General features: G+C 45.4%; 1 protein-coding gene across 2 annotated transcripts in view; it reads right to left on the bottom strand.

Annotated features, from left to right (window-relative positions):
- Positions 1-820: 820 nt before the first annotated feature.
- LOC147885349 (uncharacterized) overlaps positions 821-23,524 on the bottom strand; it is a 36,263-nt gene continuing 13,559 nt past the window's right edge. Inside the window, exons 7-10 of one of the 2 annotated variants that reach the window (XM_087396900.1) lie at positions 7,074-7,202; positions 6,899-6,960; positions 1,448-1,551; positions 821-1,151 (exon numbers count right to left, since the gene is read on the bottom strand). In XM_087396900.1, coding sequence (XP_087253026.1) covers positions 1,147-1,151; positions 1,448-1,551; positions 6,899-6,960; positions 7,074-7,202 — 300 coding nt within the window. In that variant the 3' untranslated portion in view covers positions 821-1,146. The other variant, XM_087396899.1, reaches the window with a different exon arrangement.

The raw sequence follows: 23,524 nt of genomic DNA, 5'->3' as shown, positions 1-23,524 counted from the left end.
GGAACTACCATTTATACAAACTTTTTCTTGCACTATCATTCGGCCACATTTGATTCCTAGAATAAGATGGGAATAAATTTAGTTCAATTTATTGCCTTTAAGTACAATTAAAACTTGAATGTTTTCATTTGGAACCAACATTTATACAAATTTTTCTTGCACTATCATTCATATAACAAAATACATGTTTGATGCTACTGCAACATGATGAAACACAGGTTTTGAAGTTAAGTAATGCATATCCATTGGAAAAACTAGTGGACTGCACAAATTTAGTTGATCACCCTTTACAACTTGAACAATCTTATAAGCAAGCTCTGAATGTAATTTGAGAGAAGAAACTTTGCAAGTAGTGATTTTGTTAGTATCAAAGTACTTTTTATATTTTCTAGAGAAATAGATTTTGCCCTTGCTTGTTACTGTTCCATACCTTACTTAAGAGGAACCATTCTCCTGCATAAGGTCACGCTAGTTCTTATCCCTACATTTTGTCATTTTCTCATTTACAAAAGCTTCTCTTGGCACAATGATTCTGCCATGACTGACAGCCATCAAATGCTTCAACGCATTCCAAAAGTGACACAGACATTAACAAAAACATCTATATTCTTCGTTTCACAGTGCCTTCCAACATCCCATAAGAAAGAATTACAAGCACAAATGAAATAACACTAGGGGGACAAAAGAAAGCTGTTAGTTCGTTTGTTTCCTTTTCTAAATGTAAAGATAGATGCACACGTGATCTTGTAAAGCAATGAAAAGGACTGCTAAATTAGTGGTGCTTATGTATGCATCCATCATCCCATGAAAACATTTGCAACACTCAGAGCAGAAACAATCAGATGACTCTTTGGGTTACAAATTGGTCACTTTAGGAGAGGAAGAGTCAGCATCTTAGCTCGCTCAAGCATCCATAATCTAGAATTGGCAGCGTTTGATACATTCCACGAGACTCAGCATTGATTGTGTTCCACTAGCAACCTACATTTTAAAACCTGTACCTTAAATTCTTTTCTAAATGCTAAGCAACTCGAGGAAACCTGATCATAAATGTACATGCTCAAGAATGTTCATATAATTACATCATCCCCAAACTTTGCTCTTAGAGGACGTACAGAATTTTGCTCTGTAACTTGCAATTAATTTTCACTCTGCCAACAACAATACAAGTAGCAAAAAATCAGCATCGAAAAATATGCCAATTGAGTACAGTATGAAAAAAGAGGTTCCAAAGAAACAGCCAGTGCACAGTTATCAAAGAAAGTATACAATATTCGAACAGCAAGCTTCCCTCCCTTCAAAGTTTGTTCACTCAGAATTGCATGCTTACACACACTTCTTAGAGTGCTCATATCTCCATATGCTAACATAAAGGCTGCTCTAAACAGACAACAAAAGAACCATCGTTATGAGTCTCCTGTCCTTTCAGCTTGCGGGTTCTCCTCACCAGCTGATGATTTCTTGGTGTAAAATGGAAACTCAAAGAGAAAGACTGTCTTGAACCATCCAGGAAAATTCCCATAAATAAATGGTGGCAATGGCACGAGAGGGCTGCAACGAGTGACAAAGATGTTAGAAGCAATTGATAGAAAAAGATTTGACACTATCAAGTACAAGATGGGTCAGAATTCCTTCCCCAAAAAAAAAAGATTAGTCAGAATTCAATTCAATACGAGGAATCCCTGAAGTTCACTTAAAAATTTCAATTCAAAATGAGGAATCCCAGAAGTCCACTGTAAAATTTACATTCAAAATGAGGAATCCTTTAAGTCCACTTTAAAATCACATGTTTTTTTCTTGGTTTTTCAAAGCCCTTCCCCAGCAGACCAACCACTGAAAGTGCTACCCAAGTGGTGAAAGGCCCGATTTAAAAATATCGTAAATAATGTCTTTTGGATATCAGACTGTTCTTTCGATGCTAATCTGTTCACTGAGCAGTAGCCCTTTGGACTAGCTCTGACAGATCATAGGTAATCAACACCAAAAGAAATCAACCCACCTTTATTCCTGTTGAATGAATGAAGTTAAGAATGTCCTTTCCCTACACCCTTGATTTGCCATATAATGTATTGCATCTTTAACCAAGACTGAAAAGTTAATAATGCTGGCCATGAGAAAACAAGCAGGAAAAAAATCCACTCTACTGATGGACACCACCCTGGCCTGAGTTTATTGATGCAAACTGCTGATTGGGAGTGGTGTCCAGCTTCAACATCACACAAGGGATTGGACTGCACTTGGAGCTCCTTGCCCCCCTAATGTCCCCTTTTGAGAAGTACAAATAAAGTGGCAACGAGTTATTGCTGTGCCGCATAGGGTGTATAGACATGGGGATTCTTACTGGCAGAAGCAGAAGCTTGAGCCTGGCAATTTCCTGTACTTCGATATGGAACAGATCCAAGGTGAAATGGCATATTGTTAGTCAAAATTGGCAACACAGATTGTAGTGGACTTCAAGGCATCACTGTATAGACAACCATTGCACACAGCAGCAACCATATGTTAAGCACATATTGAAGGCTGTCCCAAGACAAGGGCCATCCAGCATAAGACTAGCTAGCATAAAGCAGATGTAAGTTCAATCGAAACCAACCAAATTACCACATAGGCAGACATTACTAAACAGAAATGAAGTAAGCAGTCTTGCCCCTTGTGTCCTTGTTGTGTGCAACCTCCTCTATATGTATCCCTTCATCCTTTGGTTTCCTTGCTGGTGGCACAAATAGAATATCCCTCATTTCTAGGTCCACCCAATTGCAAGGATGAAGGAGTATGTCGTATCTATAGCGATCTCTCTTTAGTGTCTCAAAATCCTTCACCATCGAGGTGACTCTATAGGTATGAATAGCAACAATCATGCTATCCTAGAATAATTCTATCATCCAATCTTCAGCTGACTCTTAGAGGGAAAACATTGCAGACCTATGCCATCTATAACCTAACTGATTGTCATCATAGATCTCCCTCACAAGCCTTTGAAAGGGAGCCTTTGGTATTGCATATCCCATGGCCTTTTGTGACTTCCTTATCTCAATAGGCTAGAAGGCAAGAAAATCCTGAAGCCCTTATGAATAAAACAAACAAGCATATAATTTGCATGGTGGTAAAAATACGATGCCATAGACAAGACGATCATATGGTCGGCAAGAGCCACAAGCATATAACTTGGCATCAATTTCATGGCAAAGGGATGTAATGGAAAACTCAGCAAGACCAACTTGGCACTTATAGACCTTTTTAACATCGAAATCAGGTCTCATGAGCGATATTATTTTATATCATTTCAAAGCAGGGATTTGCAGAGTCTTGTCAAGCATCAGTGTTAAAGTAGTCACCTGCAAAATAATCACAATTTACCCTATCAGGCAGTAAAAGCATTCTTTCAACCTTTTGGTGCTAAAGCACTAAGATGATTTGAAAGAACCAAGAAGCACTCATACTTCATAAAAAACATAAGCTGTACTTCTGAGCCCAACACATGCCGGAGCCACACAAGCTAGTGTCTAGCTCTATTGGTAGTTGGAGCTTGCTTGCATATGAGCTTGATGGAAAGAGATGGTGTCAACATGAAAGGGACAACCCATGACTGGGTTGCAAACCCACCCACCCCCCTCTGTGGGACCCCTCTATGATCCAACCCCCCGATGCACTCCTCATATGGCGGCTCACAAGTGAGGAGGTGACCAGTCCTATTCCAACAAATACAGCACTCTATGCTTCTCCTCAAAGCTACTCTTGTCCCTTCAATTATCTTCACTTTCTCTATACCTACATATGAGCTTTATGCTTGAAACAATGTATCCACAGACTAGATTCAGTGAATATTCATCCCCTTGTTTAAAGAAGTTGGCTGGAGGATGCTTTCAATATCATCAGAATGCTCCAGACCATGTCATGGATCTGCCTACATGGCAGTAGATGTAGAAGACATGTGGATAGCAGCAACGGGTTATGTCATCAGCAACAGCAGCAAACAAGCTCATATGGCATCGATGCAGGCTGATGGGTTGTACAATATGCAATCTCTCCAAGATTGTCCGCTCTAGGCATTCGCACCACACTGCTAAAACCTCAACAACCTCGAGCTTAGCAAAGCTCTGCCCAATTCAGTTCTGCGCATCTGCACATACAGTCTAGACGAGACAACTCCCTCCTGGAGCCAGCTACCCCAATCATCTTCACAAACACCAAACTAGAGAATAGGAACCGAACTACAAGAATTACCATCTGCAACTCACCACCCAGCGGTAGAGATCATCCAGTTCACTTCCAAGCACATAGAAGCCCAGCAGACATCCATGTCCTATACCTTGGGCATGCCCTCCAAAAGGGAGGCATCAAACTAGCTTGCCAGTCTGCCATGCCTATGGCCAAGACCCACAATTCAGTATCCACATGAGCCTAGAGAAGTGGCCTAAGTCCCGGTTGGCCTGCTTCAAGGGGAAGAACATCGGCCTATAAAGGCCCCATTCCCCCTTATTTTAGACATCACCTTCAGGTTCATCAATAAGCCTCAGCAAAGCAGCCTCTGTTGTATAGTTAGGGAGTAGAAAAGGAGGAATGGTGTCCCTCATGAAAAACTAGAGCTTGAGGATCAGTAGAATGGGGACCCACCGGCGTTTCCAACCATGTTCCAATTCCATGGCCAAATTGGTTGTCCAAAAGTCTTGATCCTAGTAGCCTCCAAGAGTTTAATACATTATCTCTGCTAAAGCAGCCAAGAGAGCAAAGTCACTCTTGTTGGAAAATTAGGTCCCTTGTCCTACCTGTAAACCCCATATGAGGAGAGCACATGGACATGTATTAATGTAGGCATAGGGGGGAAGAGAGTCTGTTATGTGGGCATGAGTAGAAGATGCCACAAGGGCAGACCTGGGCAGAGAATGACATTGCCACACCCGGATGGTACAGCAGCATGTACGGAGGCCAGAACAGGACAACTGGTGCAGCAGCAGGTACAGAACTCCAGATAGCAGGTATAAGCAGTATGGCAGCAATTGCGGGTCTTCTTGGGGCATCCCTTTGGCAGGGCCAGAAGAAAACGTCAGCAATTGGCCAGGGAAGCCTGCAGATCAGCAATATTACAGACTGCAACTCAGCAGTCCTGAGCAGGGTTTGGTGCAGGTGGGGTCATTATGCCCTAGGTCAGGTCAGCCCAACCCTAGACAGGTGGGGCTGACAGACTGGCCCATCGCCAATAGTTTTTCACCTATAAAAGCCCCATTGTGGGGGTCTATCATTAGGTCAGTTTGGAGGCATCCCTCACCTTTGTTGGGCCCCACATCACCTGGTGCACTACAGCCAGTAGGAGAGCACATGTATGCTGGAGGGTGCTGTCAGAGGAACTCGCAGTACAATGATGACTGAAGCTCATTGAAGAGCACCAAACCTGAAGAGTCCAAGGACAGAGGTAGGAGCAGCACATGTGCTCACCATAGAGCATCCGTATTGCTGCATGTTTGGGATCCCTGGGAGCCTTTTGTAAGAAGTGTTTGGCTCAGTTTGTGCAATAAACTTTGAGATATTTTGGGCTGTTCTATGTTTGTCTGTTCTCCAGAATTGGCACAATTCTCTCTTGTGGGCACATAGAAGTTTGAACATGCATAAAGTATTCCCTTCTCTGCTCTTTTTTGGGTAGGGGGAGGTCCTTATGTCACTTAGGACTGTTAGGACAGCACTAACCTAAGACCTCTATGACAGTTAGTACACTGACTTAGTCTAACCTAACCATCCCGTTAACCCTAGTTAGCACTAACATAACCTAGGTCCAACTAACTAAACCTAAACCTGAACCTAACCCACTAACTAAACTAACCCTGGTTAAACTTTGTTGGCTGGCGTCGTGACGATCACAGACTGGTGGTGTGGGCGGAGGCGGAAGGCACTGGCGATGGTGCATGACGCCGGCAGCTAACGGTGACGGGCGGCGCAGGGTATCCACGGCAGAGCATGGGCGTAGCGACCCCGAGCATGGCGGCAGGTCGGGGGAACCAAATAGCCCATCGGAACTGCAGGTCGGCAGGTCCTTCGACTTTTAGATCGGGCTACCAAATAGCCTGTCCTCGGGCTGTTTGTCTCGATGGTCTGAGAACCAAATAGCCCGTCTCGATGGAATTGTCGTGGGGCTGTCGAATAGCAAGGTGTGAGCAAGGGGCTGTCGAATAGCCCGTCCACCTCCACACCTCTACGTCAAATCGCCAAGGTTTTGGGTTGTCAACAGCTCGAAATCGATGCACTTTCTTGGCTGCTCATGTGGACCTGCTCCTTGGATACCACACGTAGCAATGTATTCCTGCTCTTCTGAATAGCAGGCCCAAGAAAGGGCTCTGATACCAATGCAATGAAGGGGGCAGGGACTGAATTGGTGAAGGGCCAAAGATGGCAGGAAAGGGGGAAGAGGAGAGGGGAGAGGAAAGAGGAGAGAGAGAGAGAGAGAGATAGGAGGGAAAGGGGTAGAGGGAGAGGAAGAGAGAGGAAAGGAGTGAGGGGAAGAGAGATAGAGAGAGATTGGGAGAGAAGTGTAGGCAGCACGTAGGAGGAAGGAGGTAGGATTAGATAGGATTAGATGTCACATCAAAAGGTGTCCTTGTACATGAGAGGATGGTACTTATATAGTACCTCCTTAGCCCTTTAGACGCCTCTATCTTGCAAACACCCCAAATACTAATTATCCTAACCCCCACTAACTTGACCCACTTTTGGCCTGCATTACACATGGCCATGCTTCTAGAAATCTACATTGATTCCATTGGGTCAGTTTAGCCACTTTCAATGCTAACCAGTGCTATTTAAGCCACCGCAGACCTGAAAGTTACCAATACAGAACTACAGCATCTTCTGAAACCATGAGACCACTGGTCTTTTAGCTGAGATCATCACACAAGACACATCAAAGTACCTTGTCCTTCTTTTATATCTTTTATATTCTGGATTACCTCCATACCGCTTGTCTGCAGATGCCTGAAAAAATAGATTCAAATGAACAGCTTTTCATTAATAGCTCACAATATCATCAGATATAAGAATATAAAAAGGATGTTACTGGCCAAACCATAGGAGAAAACGATGCCTACCTCAAGCAAAGGAATGCCACTTAAAAACAATATAATAATTGTGATGAATACTGGTCCAGCAATGACTGCCCACTCACCACCCCTGAGTATTGGAGTTGCTGCAACAAATATTCCCCACCACGAGAGTATCTATAAAGCAAGGCACATGAAAGTACGTCAATGATTTGAACTTACAGCTTCAAACACAATAACAATGAGAAACCGCTCAGCTTACTGATACAAAACTAAGAAAGATCGTAACAAGAAAATTAAGAATGATGGTCCATTGTAAAGATCATCTTCTTCAAATAATACAATTATATATCAGCATTAGAATTTTTTGTCTTCCTAATGTTTTCCTCCACCTAAACATAGTTTTTCCTGCCTGCACCTGCCTTTTGAAACACTCAAGGCCTTAATGGACAAACTACACCAGCAGCCCAGAAAACAATATCAATTCTGAGGGTATTCATTTTTTGAACTCAAGCCTTTAGCAAGCATGGCATCCTCTCCCTCTTGCCCAAAGAGAAGGGGTCACCACCTTTTGCTTAATGTCGCTAGACCAATTCATAAGCCTCATTTCAAAAATGAAATACTAAATTATGAATCTTGAAAAGAGCATAGAAATGAGACCTTTCAGTTCATTCATGTAAGTGAGAGGCATTCTAAAACAAAACTACTCAAAGAGCATAGGCCCCTTCTCATGCGAATAGCTCATAATTTCTCATCCTCACATTTTCTCCCCATGCCCTTCAGACCTGTTCCACTCATGTCACGATTTTTGTATCACACAACACCTCAAGTAATCACCACTAGATTCATATACAACCAAAAATCAGGATGTGGCCATAATTGTAGCCAATGGTCATGCTTCAGCAATCACATGTCTTACTATTGCAGCTAGTCTTTAGTGACTTTTGATGTTGTAGATCATGATTTGAGATGAGCAATGACATGGTGTATTATGCCTCTGTTCTGAAAACCCTGTGCAATCAAATCTTGTTTCAGTTTGTTGAATATGTACGAAATATGATGCTAACTAGCTGCAATCCCTTGCTCCCTTGAAACGTGTTTTTTAGCATTGAATTTTTAGTTCTCCAAGTTAAAGCAAATTCTCCTATACATTGCAGGGGAGGGCCCTTGGTGGGTACAAGAACCCAATCGGTTGTCGGCTCCTTGATCTCCGTCTATCTTTTCTCTTCCCCTACTCCCCTCTCTGTGGTGTATATTCAAGAAGACTCGCTAAAGGCTTAAAGGTCTTTATCAATATCATTACCCGTTGCATGTTACATATGAAGTCTACTTTGAACTCAGGACTTTAAATAATATGAATACAACTTAGGTACTTGAACAAGATGTACATGAATACATTCAAAGGATCTAGGCAAGCCTATGATACATTTAAGATACTATAAATATGAGTTTTTAAGAAGAAGGGAGTCAAACTTTTAGAAGGGGCTCAAAGACAATTAAGGGTGAGTATGTAATTTTTGAAGGAACCAAAAGGGCTGAACAGAGTGGGAGCAATGCAAAATTTCTGATAGAATGAGACAGAAAAACATACAAAGATGAGGTTTTGTCTAAGTGACAAAACCTTATCCTAACCACTAGCTGTAGTTTGGGATCCTACCTGTGGTTAAGGGTAAAACCTCTAATGAGGGAAAAGTGCCCCTAACCCAGAATATGGCAATAATTCTAACACCCCCCTACCATGCCAATGTGATGATAAACAAAGAAATAAAATCACAGCACTGCGAAATGCCTCAAACTTCTCACGTGGAAGTGCTTTGGTAAAGATGTATGCAACATCGTCATGTGTTGACACATAGATCATACTGATCTCCCCTGCATGCAACTTCTCTCTTACATATTGATAGTGAACCTCAATGTGCTTCTTGCGAGCATGAAACACAAGATTCTTGGCCACTGTTGTAGCACTCAAACTTTCAGTGAGAATGGGAGAAGGACCCTCCAATGAGAGATGAAGATCAGCAAATAAACGACGCAGCCAAACACACTCAATGTTGCGGTTAAAGCTGCCCTCTACTCAGCTTCACACGCGGAGGTAGCCACAGTAGCTTGTTTCTTGCTCAACCAAGAAATGCAAGCATGTCCCAAAAAGAAACAATTGTCACTTGTGGACTGCCTGGTATCATAGTCTCTAGCCCAATCTGAGTCACTGTAAGCATGTATTTGCAAGTCACTTCCCTTCGGAAACATCAAGCCATAAGACTTTGTGCCTTGCAAGTAACGGAAGATGTGTTTTACAACTTGCCAATGTGCTATCTTTGGGCTGTGCATATATCTGCTTACTTGTGATACTGCAAACTGAATATCGGCCCATGTATTGCACAAATAAATGAGGCATCCTACAGCTTGGCTGTAGAGTGTGGCATCTACTAATTCACCTGCATCATACATAGTAAGCTTCAGCCCTGGCTCCATGGGAGTGGCTGTAGGCTTGCAATCTTGAATGTTGAACCGATTCAAGAGCTTTTGCACATACTTGGATTGAGACATAATGATGCCATGTCTCTCTTGTATGAACTGGATTCCCAAATAAAAATGTAACATGCCCAAATCTGACATGTCAAATGTAGCTTTCAATTCAGCTTTGAAATCTGCAATTTTTTCTTCATTTGACTCTGTGAGTAGCATGTCATCTACATAAAGAATGATGACTAAAATATCCCCCTCATCCTTCTTGATGTAGAGGGTACTTTCAGTTGGACTGTTATGAAGCCCCTTGCTGGTCGGAAAGGCATCAAATTTTGGAGTACCATGCGCATGGGGCTTGTTTCAGCCCGTACAAAGCTTTATTCAGCTTGCAAACTTTATGTGCATTACCTGAAATTTCAAAGCCAAGAGGTTTCTTGACATAAACCTCTTCCAACAAGTCTCCATTGAGAAAAGCTGTTTTTATGTCCAACTGATAAACATTCCAATTAAAATGTGCAGCCATAGCAATAACTGATCTAATAGTGGTCATCCTGGAAGTAGGAGCAAATGTTTCCTCATGATCTATGCCTTTCTTCTGAGCATAGCCTTTTGCAACCAGCCGTGCCTTGCACCTGTCAATGGACCCATTTGGCCTTCGTTTGACTTTGAAAACCCATTTGGTACCTATGGCATTCTTTCCTGGTGGCAAATCCACGGGATTCCTGGTCTGATTTTTATCAATAGACTGCAACTCATCTTGCATGGCATTCATCCGATGCACTTTGTCTTTGGCTTCTTCAAAAGTATCACGCTCTTCCTCATAAAAAAGAGTACATGCATAAGCTGATCCAACAGAATGAGCTCCCCCTTCGTGTCTTGCTACACTACAAGTTCTGCCAGGCAAAGGAGCATCAAGCCTACTCTTCTTGAAAGTTTGGAGCAGCCAATTCAGAACAGTTTTGGCTACGTGTATTTTTGTAATCTCTTGCCTGACAACATCTTCCACTGCCTGTTGAGGAGCTAAATCATCCGGTGGCTGAATCAGGGCATGTGGAACAGGAGGAGCTTGCTGTAAATGCTGATTTAAGTGCCTTGTCTGACAGCTTATGTCGAAACTCAACAGGCACATGTGCATATGCAACACATCCAAAGACACAAAAATGCTCCACTGAAGGCTCTCTCCCATGCCAAACGTCATAGGGAGTCTTTGTCTTCAAAGCCTTTGTGGGAGCCCGATTCAAAACATAGTTGACACACATGAGACCCTCAAGCCAAAACCTGTGAGGCAACTTTTTGCTTGTGAGCATGTATCTATCCATCTCCATAAAAGTTCTATTCTTCCACTCAACTTTGCCATTTTGCTGAAGGATGAGCCTCACTGTAAGGTGATGTGTGATGCCTTTCTCATTCAAACAAGCCTCAAATTCATGAGACATATACTCCCCCCCTCTATCTGTGCGTAGTATCTACACCTTGAGTCCTGTTTCATTCTCAACCTTTGCCACAAGTGTCAAAAATGCTTAAGCACATCTGATTTTTTCTTTAAAACATAGACCCAATAGTAGTTTGAGTAGTCATCAATAAATGTGACATAATATAGATAACCACCCAATGCAGGAGTCCTCATGGGACCGCAGACATCACTATGAATGAGCTGTAATTTTCGAACAGCTCTTACTGCACCATCCTTTTGAAGGGAAACCTATGGATCTTCCCAAGTATGCACCCTTCACAGGCATGAGGAGGAGGTGACTCCAAGGGAGGCAAAGCATCAACCATAGCATGTTTTTGAATGTCATTAAGCTGCCATAACTCATATGCCCATATCTGGAATTCCATAACTTCGCATTCTACATAGCAACAGTGGGAGTAGAAACTACAAGTGCATGATCCGGGTTTTTTTCCAAAACATCAAACTAAAAAAGACCACGAAACAGTGTGCCAAATAGTCTCAAGGCATAATCATCTTCTATGTCTTGAGCTGCACACTTGTCATCTTTAAAGACAACCTGAAATCCTCTAATATTGAGAGAGGACACTGAAAGCAAATTTTTCTTGATTCCCAGCACATCATGAATTCTGAAATTTGTGCTATCTGTGGCTGTAAGCACAATCTCACCAATGCCACGAACTGAATAAGAAGAATCATTTGCACAAGACACCCTTTTTCCAACGGGTGGTGGATGCAGAGAATCAAACAAACACTTCCTAGAAGTGATATGTTTAGTGGCACCACTATCAAAATACCAATTATTCAATGTCTCATTGACATTGAAGGTGCATGTATCCTTATAAGGGTCATAACTGAAAGTCAAAAAAGCATAAGAGTCATCCTCAGATGTGGCTGTAGTATCCGGAGCAGCCACCTAAAAATCAGAAATGCAAGTAAAAAAGGCATAGGCTTATGGAATCCACCCTCGTGTTAGTGTCAACAGCCACGCACCTGGAAGGTACCAAGCGCTCCATGCTGTCCTTCACCTTCACAAAGGCATATGACTCATCGTCGACCCACATCTCTATGTTAGACATCCTCACTGTGATTTCTGGATCAACATATCTGACCTCGGTAACACTCGGTGATGTCACTAGGAACAACTCTTTGATTACCACATTTGCTTTGGCCTCTCTCTCTGAATCTGAGTCAATATGAGTCAGACTCCTTTTTGTGTTTCTGATCCGCCTTTTTCTTTTTGCAGTCCTTGGCGTATCACAGTAGAAGCACTTCTTCTTCTAATTCCTCTTAGAAGTCCCCTCGTCGTCAAAGTCGTCTTTCTTGGACTTGCCACTGTTAGGCTTGCCCTTTCCTTTGCCAGCGGAATCCTTCGCCAGCATCGCCTTGTCGTCTTTGTCCTCGTTGTAGAGCTTCTCATGAGCTTCCTCCTGTAGCAGTAATGGACCCAACTCCTCAATCGTCAGAGGTTTGGTCCTCTGTCCTGCTGTCACAGTCGTAACAAAACTCTTGAAAGTCCGAGGTAGCCTCCTCTGTACCATCAAGGCCAAATGGCATGAGTCTGTCTTCTGACCAACTGCAGCCAGCTGATCCCTCACCACTTTGACCTTCGTCAAATAGCTATGTACCATATCTCCTTCTTCCATATCAAGATTATAGAGTTGATGCTGAAGAAGCAAAATCCGGGAGGTGTTGTCTGTCTCGTACAAATCCTTCAAGGTGGCCCACGCCTCTTCTGACGTCTCAACCAGCTGGATATGTGGAAGAACGGAGTCCGCCGTAGTCCCTATGATTATTGCCAAGGCATGGGCATCTCTGTCTTCCCAAGCTTCGAGCTCCTCTCTGTCTACTGCCATGAATATCTTCCCTTGCCTATCCACTATGTCCTCTGGCTTCGCCTCCACTCCCGTGGTCAGCTTCCACAACTTCCGAGCCACTAAATGACTCCGGATCTTCACTTTCCAGATTGGGTAATTAGTCCCGTCCAGTTTCCCAGACTCTCCAAAGTTAGGGATAGTGAAAGAGAGAAAACTGGGAGAGGAGGAAGGGAAAGCAGGGGCTGAAGAGGCTATAGAGGTCGACATCTCTGCTGTTTATACCACACAGCAAAGTCAACCAAACTCAATTTCAGTAGACCAGAACTCTGAACGCACCTGACTGAACCTAAGTCACCCTCCTTCTCGCAAGGGCACAATCCTCTAGTCGTGGAAGTTGATTCCCAAGAGCTTCTGAATCAGGGTCGTCCTTCAACAAGGTCCCTGCCTTCAGGTTCCCGCACATGTGAGCCTCCTACTTGGGCTCTTATACCATGTTAGAAATTAACCCAACAGAGGGTACACACAGCGGAAGACTTATAGTAATGCCCAGAAGCTCACACAGTGTGGTGTGGGTGTGGAATCACAAACTTCTTTACTTAATATGCATCACATAGAATGTGCAGACTCATCAATAGACAATGAACCATCCAGATAGAGAAACCACCAAAATATATATTTCCGTCCAAAACTATGGACACAATACAAGAGAGATAGATCCAGAGTCCCACCAATGGTGTGGTCCTCTGATCTTACCACAAGGTCCTTCTCCTATCTGCTGGCTTTCTCTAGACTTCGAGCCCGCGTGCTTCACCTCGAGCATTTGTAGACTTTCCGTCCAGATCACAACACCTTGCTGCCCTGAGAGACAGCCAAGGTTCAGCCCTTGAGAGCTCAGTTTGCAGCACACCTTCTACTCTCCTTCACCTCCAGGATGAGGCCCAAGTATCTTCTGGCTGCTCTTGTCTGCTGCCTTTTCTGCTGAGCTGTTGGATGTGAAATAAGGCCTTTGGCCTCTGCTTTTATAGGCCCCCAAGGGCCCCTTGAAGTAACCGACCAGCCAGCCCTAAATGGGCCGACTGGCTGGTCTGTTTGAGCCGACCAGTCTGCAGCTCTTTAAGGGCTCCAAAACTAGGGCCCTTTGGCCCACACTTCTAGGGCTTTTGGCCCTCCAATCTAGGCAACGGCCCAGCCTATATAATGCATGCCACTGCCCACTGTCAGCCCCATTTTCTGCTCTACCAGGCCTGCTGGTTCTGCCCTCTGCCAGGTTCTCTCCAGCCAAGTGTGCAGCGCCGTACACTGCTGATGTCATCGCGCCCTGCCAGGTCAGATCTAGGGCTTGCTGTCCCCACCATCTGCACTGTAATTCGCGCCATCTATTGCAGCCTTCTTCTCTTGTGAGGTGCTGCCCATGTGGCAGCCCCCTCTCTCTCTCTTCTCTGGGCATCTTCTGCCCTAGGTCTCTCTCCCCAACGCTCTCCTCATTTGGGGGCTTACAGATGGGGAGGTGACCTTTCCAACATCTTAGCCTTGTGAGAAGGCTGTCCAGAATCAACTTAATGCTGATGTGTAGGCTGATTAGCAAGCTGCTTATGCTGCCCCTTTGGTTTGCTCTTCCTGCAACCAAAGTCCTATCAGCTCGTGAAAAGTGAGAGGGTTGCCACCCCCTCAAAGACAAAGAATAATCTCATCTATATTCAACAATTGCTCTCTCAAGTCCTGAAGCTTGGTTAGGTGATCAGACATTGAGTCACCCTCGCTTCAGGAAAGAGACCCTAGCATCATTGCGGGCTGCAAACATACTCTCCAAAATATCCCAGGCTGCCTTTGAGGTCTTGCATGACCGAATGTGCGGAGTAATAAACCTTTTGACAGAAAGAGAGATTATTGAAAGTGGTTGTGCATCACATGAATCCCACCTTTTTTGTTCCTATCTAGGAGGCACAACTGCAGTAATCACTGCACCTAGCACTCGTCCTGCACCCTGAGCTTGTCCTCTACTCCTTCCTACACCTTGTTAAGGAGGAGTGGCAGGTGCAACCACATTCTCTGGCCTTGTCTCATCACCAGTGACATAGTCCCACAAATGCTTGCCAACTTAAAGATTGTGTATCATAAAACTCCATAAAGAGTAATTGGTACCATCCAACTTACTCCTGTGTGAGGATGCCAAACACTCCATTGGGATTGTTATGAGCCATGACTGCCAAAGAAAACAAAATGCAGCAAACGTGACAAGAAATATCCCTTCCTAGGATTTAGAGGTGCACAACACAAATCCCTTCTGGGATATAGATGCAAGCTGACCACTGCTCAAAAAATCAGCCAATCAAAGGCTCAAAATGCAACAGCCCAAGAGCATAAACCCAACTGAAATTCTGCTAAATCTGCCTGCAAAACACCTACAAATTGTCCAAAAGCCCCAAATCTTGTAAAATTGGTGTCCAAGACCAAAGCCCCAATTTGCAGGGTGAGATTGGGATGAAATTGGGACAAATACAAGAAAAGCCCCAAATTTTTCAAAATGCCCAATGCTCAAATCTGCCCCCAAAATTTGCTTGAATCCAAGCCAAACACTGGCTGAATCCCAAATGCACCTACTTACTTCAAAATCTGCAAAGGACCCAGCAAATAGAACCTGCAAAAAGACCAACAGATAGAACCTATACAGAACTGCTGGCGCATGTGTACGGAACAACTGACGTAGGTGAACGGAATAGCTAACGCAGGTGTACGGAGCAACTGACGCAGGTGTACAGGACTGCTGGTGCAAGTGTACGGAAGCCGGGATGCAAGTACGACGCCTGTACGGAAGAGTACCGTACGGCATATGGTAGTTGCTAACCGAACTGTACGGCGCTGGAACTGCAGGTACGTACGGCGTACGGTGGTACGGCCTAACAACAGTACATATAGGCAGCCTGTATGGACAATTGGAGGTGACGGCAGTACGGCCAGTTGGTACGAAAGCTGCCGTACGATGGTACGGTGGGCTGGCTGTACGGAAGAGGAGTGGGGCTTGCTCTGATACCAAAAGAAGGAACCAAGAGGGCTGAACAGAGTGAGAGCAATGCAAAATGTCTGATAGAATGAGATAGAAAACATACAAAGATGAGGTTTTGTCCAAGTGACAAAACCTTATCCTAACCACTAACTGTAGTTAGGGATCCTAACTGTGGTTAGGGGAAAAAACCTCTAATGAGGGAAAAGTGCCCTAACCCACTTATTGACATTACATTGGTCACTGCCTAGGATATGGTAATAATGATATACTTTCATAAGACTAGAATTTATCCGGTCTTACAAATTAAGGCTTTTATAAAACAAGTGAAATAACAAAGGAGAGTAGGGAGTTTGTGTGTGACTTCAAACAAAAAAAACCGCCCTGCTGCTCCCATGAGGTCCCCTCGCCAGCCCCCTTGCTGCCCATTTGCACCCCACCCCTCTCTCCATTCCCCTCTGCCCCGCCCCACTTTTGACCACTTCAACCTCCCCCCATCTCCCCCTTCCACCTCCTCTTTGCCATGCCCCCCCTTCCCCCCCCCTCTTTTTCTTCTCCCCTCCACCATCTTTGACCCTGCTGCCCCCATGGGGCCTGATTCAGGCAGCCCGAGGGGCTGTTGCCCCTTTTTTCCAGTCTGCCCACCTTCTACTGGAGCTGCTGGGCTTTAGCCACTTTCTTCAGGCTGCCCCCTTGAGTTGCAGGCATTCAGCAAAGGTTTTTTCCCTTGCTGTCTACTAAGGAGACAGGCCAGCAGTCTTGATTCCTCAGCCCTTCTTTTTCTTGTCTTCTGCTGGCTTTGGGCAACCAGACAGCCTTTTCTCGGTGGCTGTAGCCCCCAGTCTCTCCTCTTTCTTCCCCTCTATCCACCTCTCTGTTTTCTTCCTTTTCCATCCCTACCTTTGCCTCTCCCTTTTGGCAGCACGGGTAAATTTCTCACCTTGGGGATTTTAAACCTGGTGAAGACCATTTGGTCTGACTAGAGGGGCACTTATGGGAGCTCCCTCGAACCCCACACCCATTCAGATTTCCCCGTCTCGAGGACAAGCAGCAGGTGAATATTGCAATACAGTCTTTGCATGATAGAGCATTAGTGGGATGTATTGTAGGCATCGTGCCCACAAGGAGCTAGATTAGAGATTGGATCCACGCAAGTTAGGTGCTGGATGGTGACCACATTCAGGAGGTCACCATCTACAAGAGAGGCTTCTTTCTTCTCCAACTGAGCTCCCCCAGGCCCTTGTGGAGCAGAGCCAATTGTTCCTCGGCCCACATCTAGTGTTCTTCATACCGAAGTACCATGGCTTCACGGTGGATGACCTGGATTCGTCGATGCACCATGTGCCACAATTTCCAGTGACCCTCAGGTTCCCCGACCTTCCGAAGGAGTATCGCTGCATTTTGTCGTGTATCGGAGGGTGCTTTGGCATAGTGTCCACTCCACAACAGCCTCAATTCTGGTCAATGATGGGGTCCCTTGACTCAAGGTGATAGCGGAGTACCCGGAGCCCCTCGAGGAGATCTTTCTTGAGACCTTGGATGGGGGCTCCTTCTATCAGAGGGTCAAGGTTTTAGGACTCCCAACGCAAGTTTTTGCTGCAGACAGATGGGACGGATCATGTAGCCATACCTCCGTGCACAGATAGGCGATAGCATGAGACACAGACTCCATGGGTTGATCCTTTTGAGGGGGCTCAAACTCAGGTGGATCGAAGAAAACCAAGCAAGGAAGCTACAACGAATACCAACTGCTGGGCATGTCGCCAATTGAAAATTGGTGAGACCCTCAATAAACCCCACGTCTCAGGAGGAGCAAGCTGAGGAAGCCCCTACAGGTCAATCGCAAACACCTAAGGGGGGGGTCTTCTTCGATCTTCAAGCAAACCTGATTCTCTACCGACTGCCCCCATGGCTCTTGACTGGTTCATGAGTCCAATCTAGCTCAGGCTCAAGAGAGGTGCCTCCCTCCCCCCCTCTCACTAAGGTACTCCCTTGCCCTCCCTCCTCCACCCCCTCTTTAATCTTTGTTCCCACCTCCTCTGATTGCCTCCTATCCCCTTCCCCCTCCGGCCCCCTCCACTACAACTGCACCCAAGTTGGGGATGACCCTCACTGCCCCTCCCCGTCCCATCCCCCTTGCCTCTTCTTCACCCCCCCTTCATGTTGTCACAACCTCTTCTTCCTCACCCCTCCCCTGAATCGCCAACTCTCCCTCCCGTCCCCCCACCTAACCAGCCACTCTGCGTCCACATCTGTCCAGACCCCAGGCCAAAGTGCAGCTTTGTAGTCTCAAGCCTAGCCTTCCTCCTCACAAGCTAGGACTCCCCTCGGGCTGGCATAGGAGTCTTTTCCTTTCTCTTGGACTCCAAAGCTGGAGCCCTGCCCAAGACAGTCCCTACCACATGAGTTCTGGTGGCTAGGAGCCTTGAACTATCTTGAGATTCTAGGTGTCAATTCTAATCTTGTAGCCGTGGAAAAGGGGGTTTCATTGCTACACTTTGGATCCCGTCCCATCCTTTCTGGGGCTTCAACTTTGCTTCCACAGCTCTTTGATCTAATGATGAGGGATCATATGTTCAGGATGATCGAGGGGTTGTTGAGATAGCGCGGGAAGGAGCTATGGATCACACATAGCTAGTTTTCTCTCGTGATAGGCGAGGCTTGGGCCTTGCAACAAAGTGCTCCTCTAAGGTTTGCAAGAGTAGCTCAGGCCTTTCAACAAAGTGATCCGCTAAGCACACATAAGCCACTAAACCAATGCACCAGTCAATTAGGCGTGGAGATATCCTTTAAAATGAGTACACAATAAAGATAGGCATAGAGCCAGTCATGCCTCTCGCGCACCATTGCACGGACACGGCCTACTCACCATCCAAGCCTCGTCTAAAATCTTAGAAGTCAACGGTTACACCAGCTTCCACACATAGGAAATAAGTTCGAGTGTGCACACCTATTCATGATTGAGCACGGAAACAACTTTAGCAGCTGATACTTCATAAGGAGTTGCAAAGGCTTGTGGTGGCACTAACAGTTGATATTCAGAAGCACATGCTCTTAGCCGCGGACATCAAGCAATGGTGCTACCTCCTCCAACGGAGAGGACCTGAGGTGTGATCCCCAATGGGTGGGTAGGAGAGGGGAGATTTTGCATTTCAGTAGCCTGGGGTCTCTAGCCCTAGATGTGTTTGATCAGGGAGAGCTTATCGTGGGGTATGTGGTTTGGATAGCTATGGATGGGAAACTCTAGGATCCGCTTTCTGGACATTTATCCCCCTCCTTATCACATTAACGGTCCTCTTTCTGGAGGCGTCTTACAAAGAGCCTCCCAAATGTAGCCTATTGGAGTGTTGGAAGAGAGATCAATAATCCAGAGTATAAGGTGGAGCCTCCTCAACGATGCCCTCTACCGAGCGGAGTACTTGAGAGCGGTTCATCTTCACGATCAGTGGTTGTGACCCTTAGAGAGAGGCGAGTCCTCCAAAATCCCTGGTAGTCTTCGCTATTCCTTCGGGCAACTACAGCATCATGGTATGCTACTACAAAGACTTGACAAATTTTACATGGGCATGCACAAAAGGGGAGCTACAAGTATTTTGGCACGCATGATGATGCTAGATAGATGTGACTCAGAGGAGCAGTGAGAAGCTCTAGTTTCAAGCACTTCATTGGCGTCAATCTTTGAAAGAGAGAGAGAGAGAGAGAGAGAGAGAGAGAGAGAGCACACTGAAACGCTTCTATAGAGAGTCTAAGGGAGGAGGACCCAGCCTCATAGTGGCTAGCAGACTAGTATGAGAGCGCTAAATATACCATCAAGCCATGGAGATCCGCAAGGCCGAGTTCTTGTCTCACCCCTCCATGGCACGCTAGGCCCAACATGGAGACAAGATTACCAGACTGTTTTTCTAGACCATTGGCCATAGCATCAACAAGGATACACTACAGTGTTTGCGAGATGAGAGCGAATAGATGCACTCAAACGCTCAGGAGATTCTAGAGAAGACCGCTCACTGCCTTCTATCAACAATTGTTTCAGTCTGACCAAGAGTCCCCAAAGTCCTTATAGCCCGGGAGGTAGTCCTAAGCCTAGACCAACATCCCATCACTGGTCTCGCTGAGCATGAGCAGACATGTGGAGACCCCTTTCGTTGATGAGGAGCTCTTGGAGGCGCCCAAGGCCCTCCCTCTATAGAACTGCCTTGGCGAGGATGGATTGAGATCATCGTTCTTTAGGTACATTCACACTCCCTTGCATCTGCATTTACAAGAGCTTTTCAGCTTTGGCTCGCTCTTGCAATGAAGGAGACAAGGGACAGATTGGAGGAGGGAGAGATAGGAAGAGGGAGAAGGAGAGAGAAGTGTGGAAAGGAGGAAGAGAGAGAGGACGAGAGAGATTAGGAGAGAAGGGAGAAGGAAAGAGAGAGAGATAGAGAGAGATTGGGAGAGAGAGAGTGTAGGGAGCACGTAGGAGGAAAGAGGTGGGAGTAGATAGGATTAGATGTCACATCAAAAGTCAATACAAAGGGTGGGGAGGTGGGCTTTTATAGTCTCCCTCCACACACTCTCCTTTTTGCCCTTTCTAGGCCTGAACATCCCCTAGAGGAATTAGCCCAACCCTCACTAACTTGGTCCAATCTTGGCCTTCATTACATCCATCCCTCCTCAAAAACAATTTTGTCCTCAAAATTGTAGGTGATGGTTAGGCACCAAGGCCCCCTGCTGTAAACAGGACATACTTCATCATGCATGCCATCGGGGTCAAAAGGAAATGTGATATATTCCTTTGCCTCGGGTGTTGTGGCACCTCCTGGGCCATGTGGCTGGTAATCCATCCTGGCAAGATCATCATTCATAATCTCGAGTTCCAGCTGTCCCCATGGGTTTTGTTTTGCACGATGCATTATGTTTTGCTCTCCACTTTCGTCCACAAGGGAAGCATTGCTTGCTTTACCATATACCCAACATCTTGGCTTCAATGATTTGTCTTTGCATTGCATCTCTAGGTATTCTGTCCTTACCAAATGTGAAGAACTGAAAATCGTCTTCATTATAGCTGCTGTGTTTGGACTCAAACAACTCCATGAGTTTCTCTAATCCCTCAGCATCCCCTGGATCTAGAGTTCTCACATATAAGACGACATAGGGCTCCAATACGTGGATGCTAGCATGTACATCTTTTGTATTTCTTCCAAAGATGGCACAATTGCTGAAACATGGTGCATCTAGCATCTGAACAGCCTAATAACCTGTGAGAGAGAAAGTGTGACCTCATCTATGAGGTGTCAGTGTGGGAAGATAAGGCTTGCCCAGCCTATAAATGAGGCCATGTACTTGCTATGATTAATCAATCTATCAACATCAGTTCGTGCCTCAGCTCTTGTCTCTAACCTGTGATTGTCTCTCACCCTCTCCCCATTTTCAACAGTTGGTATCAGAGCCAGCCATGTCGCTTCCTCCTTGAGGTAGCCGAGCTGCCCGCCATCTCCATGTTGCTGTCCAGCAGGCCGTTCCAGTTCTGCCCGCAGTCTCTATCCCAAGATTCCTGATGGCCGCTTCAGTTCTGCCCATTGCTGCTGCCGTCTCTCAGCTCTCCTCCTTCCGCCCCTGATCTGCGCAATCTCCAGCAGCAGCATTCTGCCCCAATGACCTGCGACAGCTCCTGCGAAGGTGTCATTGCGATGATTTGGCGGCGTCTCGCATGTACCGGCGACTGACAACCTTGTGAGGGCCGTGGCCATCGACTCGCACGTCACAGCCTCACCATTGAAGATCTTGAAGAAAGGACTTCACCAACATGAGCTTCACCGCCATCTTCAACTCCATTTTGACCAGATCTGCACCAAACAGCCGACTGTTTGTTGCTGATTCATCTGATTTTTCGAAGCTGAAGATTGACAAAATGCTGCAGGAAAGCATGGTCGTTATTGCTGCTGAATGCGCCCTTTTCCTAGACGACCTGCATCTGAAATGAGCCACCATTCTTGGGATTCCAGCCTGTTTTTGGCCTCCGAATGGGAACAAAAATGAACAATTTCCAGCTCGTTTTTCTTACTGTTCAAGCTGTCACCAGCTCCAAAATCGCCGCCACATTTGGAGGGGATTCAGCCTGACCTTGAAGCCCATTTCTGAGCCCGAAGCCCTAAATTGCGCTTTTCAAGAATTTTGCCTCATTTTGGGTGAATTTGTTGGGGCTTTTATGGTCTGAAGCTTCCCTAGTATTGCTAGAACACTATGCTCTAGGAAATTTTGAAAAGCCCCAATTTTCTGCAAACCCTAATTTTGCAGCAACCCTAACCCAAAAATTTAGGGCTTTTCTGTGCTGTGTCTTCTTTTGGCATAATTGAAGCTTCTACTATGTAAAATTTGGGGCTTTTTTTGCAAAATTTGAGTAAACATTGTAAGGGATTTAGACACTGGCTGTAATAACAGCTAAGACCTTCCCACCAATGGATAGCATAAAAAAACTCCTCATTCATCGAGAAATTCTCAGGGAGCAATTTCCCAACTTGGCAGACGAAACTCCGGCTTCTTCTTATGCGAGAAGGCATATGGAATATCACCAATGGCAAGGAGCCAAAACCCCAAAGTGATGATGCTAGAATTAGTTGGTGGGAGAACCAAAATGATAAAGCAAGGGCTATCATTGGCCTAGCTTTAGCTGACAACCTTATCCACCATGTGGATTTTGATAAGACTGCAAATGACGTTTGGGAAAAATTAGAGAATTTGTTTGGAAATAAGATCAATAATTCCAAAGTCTTTCTCAAACAAAAACTCTTCAAGCTCAAGATGAAGGAAACTGAAACCCTCAATGAACACTTGAGCAATCTTGGGTCAATTCTCCAACAATTATCTGCCATCCGAGCCATTGTTGAAGATGATGATCAAGTTGTTGTACTCCTCTCAAGTATTGAAGACATTTCCAAGTACAATGAGATCCTTGTTGTCCTAAGAGTCAGCCGCAATATGAGCTTTAAAGATATGGTAGCTCATCTCATTGATGAGGACCGTAGGCTTACAGAGAAAGCAGAATCTTCCTTTGAATCTCGCAAAGCATTCTTTCTCAAGAATAAGCCCAAGAAGAAAGGAAAACCTCTTAAATGTAATTACTGTCAGAAGCTTGGCCATCCAGAGGATCGTTGCTTCAAGAAGATGGCAAAGGTACAAGCCAAAGAACATGCCAATCTGGTTGCGGAGCAGAGCGAGGACGAAGACGATGAGGAACAAGCCTGCACTATTGCTGTTTCTGGTCTATCCCTCCATGAGGTGATAGATGAAGAGTGGGCTTTCTAGAGTCATGTGTGTTAGGTACTCTGCCTTGGCTAGTCCCCCTAAAATGATGTAATAATTTGTCATTTTATGTGCCTTGTCCTATAAAATGCTCCACTTATTTCCATGTACCCAGTTAGGAGACAGGGGGGTTGTGATGTCTTTCCTTTATCAGGCTTGGCCGAGTTCCAGGATGTTGGTGTACTCCCTAGACCTATGAGTTGGTCATGCATCCATGCTCAGATTTGAGTCTCTGCCTCTGAGATTGCCTGGGATGCACAGTCTGGATGATGTCATAGTTTCTCACCCTAGCTCCGAAGGGGGGTTTGTTGGAATCGGAGTCCTAGTGTGTGTGGTCCTAGAGTCCTAGGAGTGTCCTACAGTTGTGTGAGTGTGAAGAGTCTTGAGGCCACTTGTGCCACCTCATGTGGTAGGTGTGATTCCTCCCCTAGATTACAGGATCTTGTGTGTGACCTCATCTATGAGGTGTCAGTGTGGA

Source organism: Dipteris shenzhenensis, chromosome 25 (genome assembly GCF_047967505.1).
Source record: "Dipteris shenzhenensis isolate YYH24624 ecotype China chromosome 25, Dip_SZ_1.0, whole genome shotgun sequence".
NCBI classification, from domain to species: Eukaryota; Viridiplantae; Streptophyta; class Polypodiopsida; order Gleicheniales; family Dipteridaceae; genus Dipteris; species Dipteris shenzhenensis.
The sequence above is the reverse complement of the archived record's forward strand: the minus strand, read 5'-3'. Positions and strand labels throughout refer to the sequence as shown.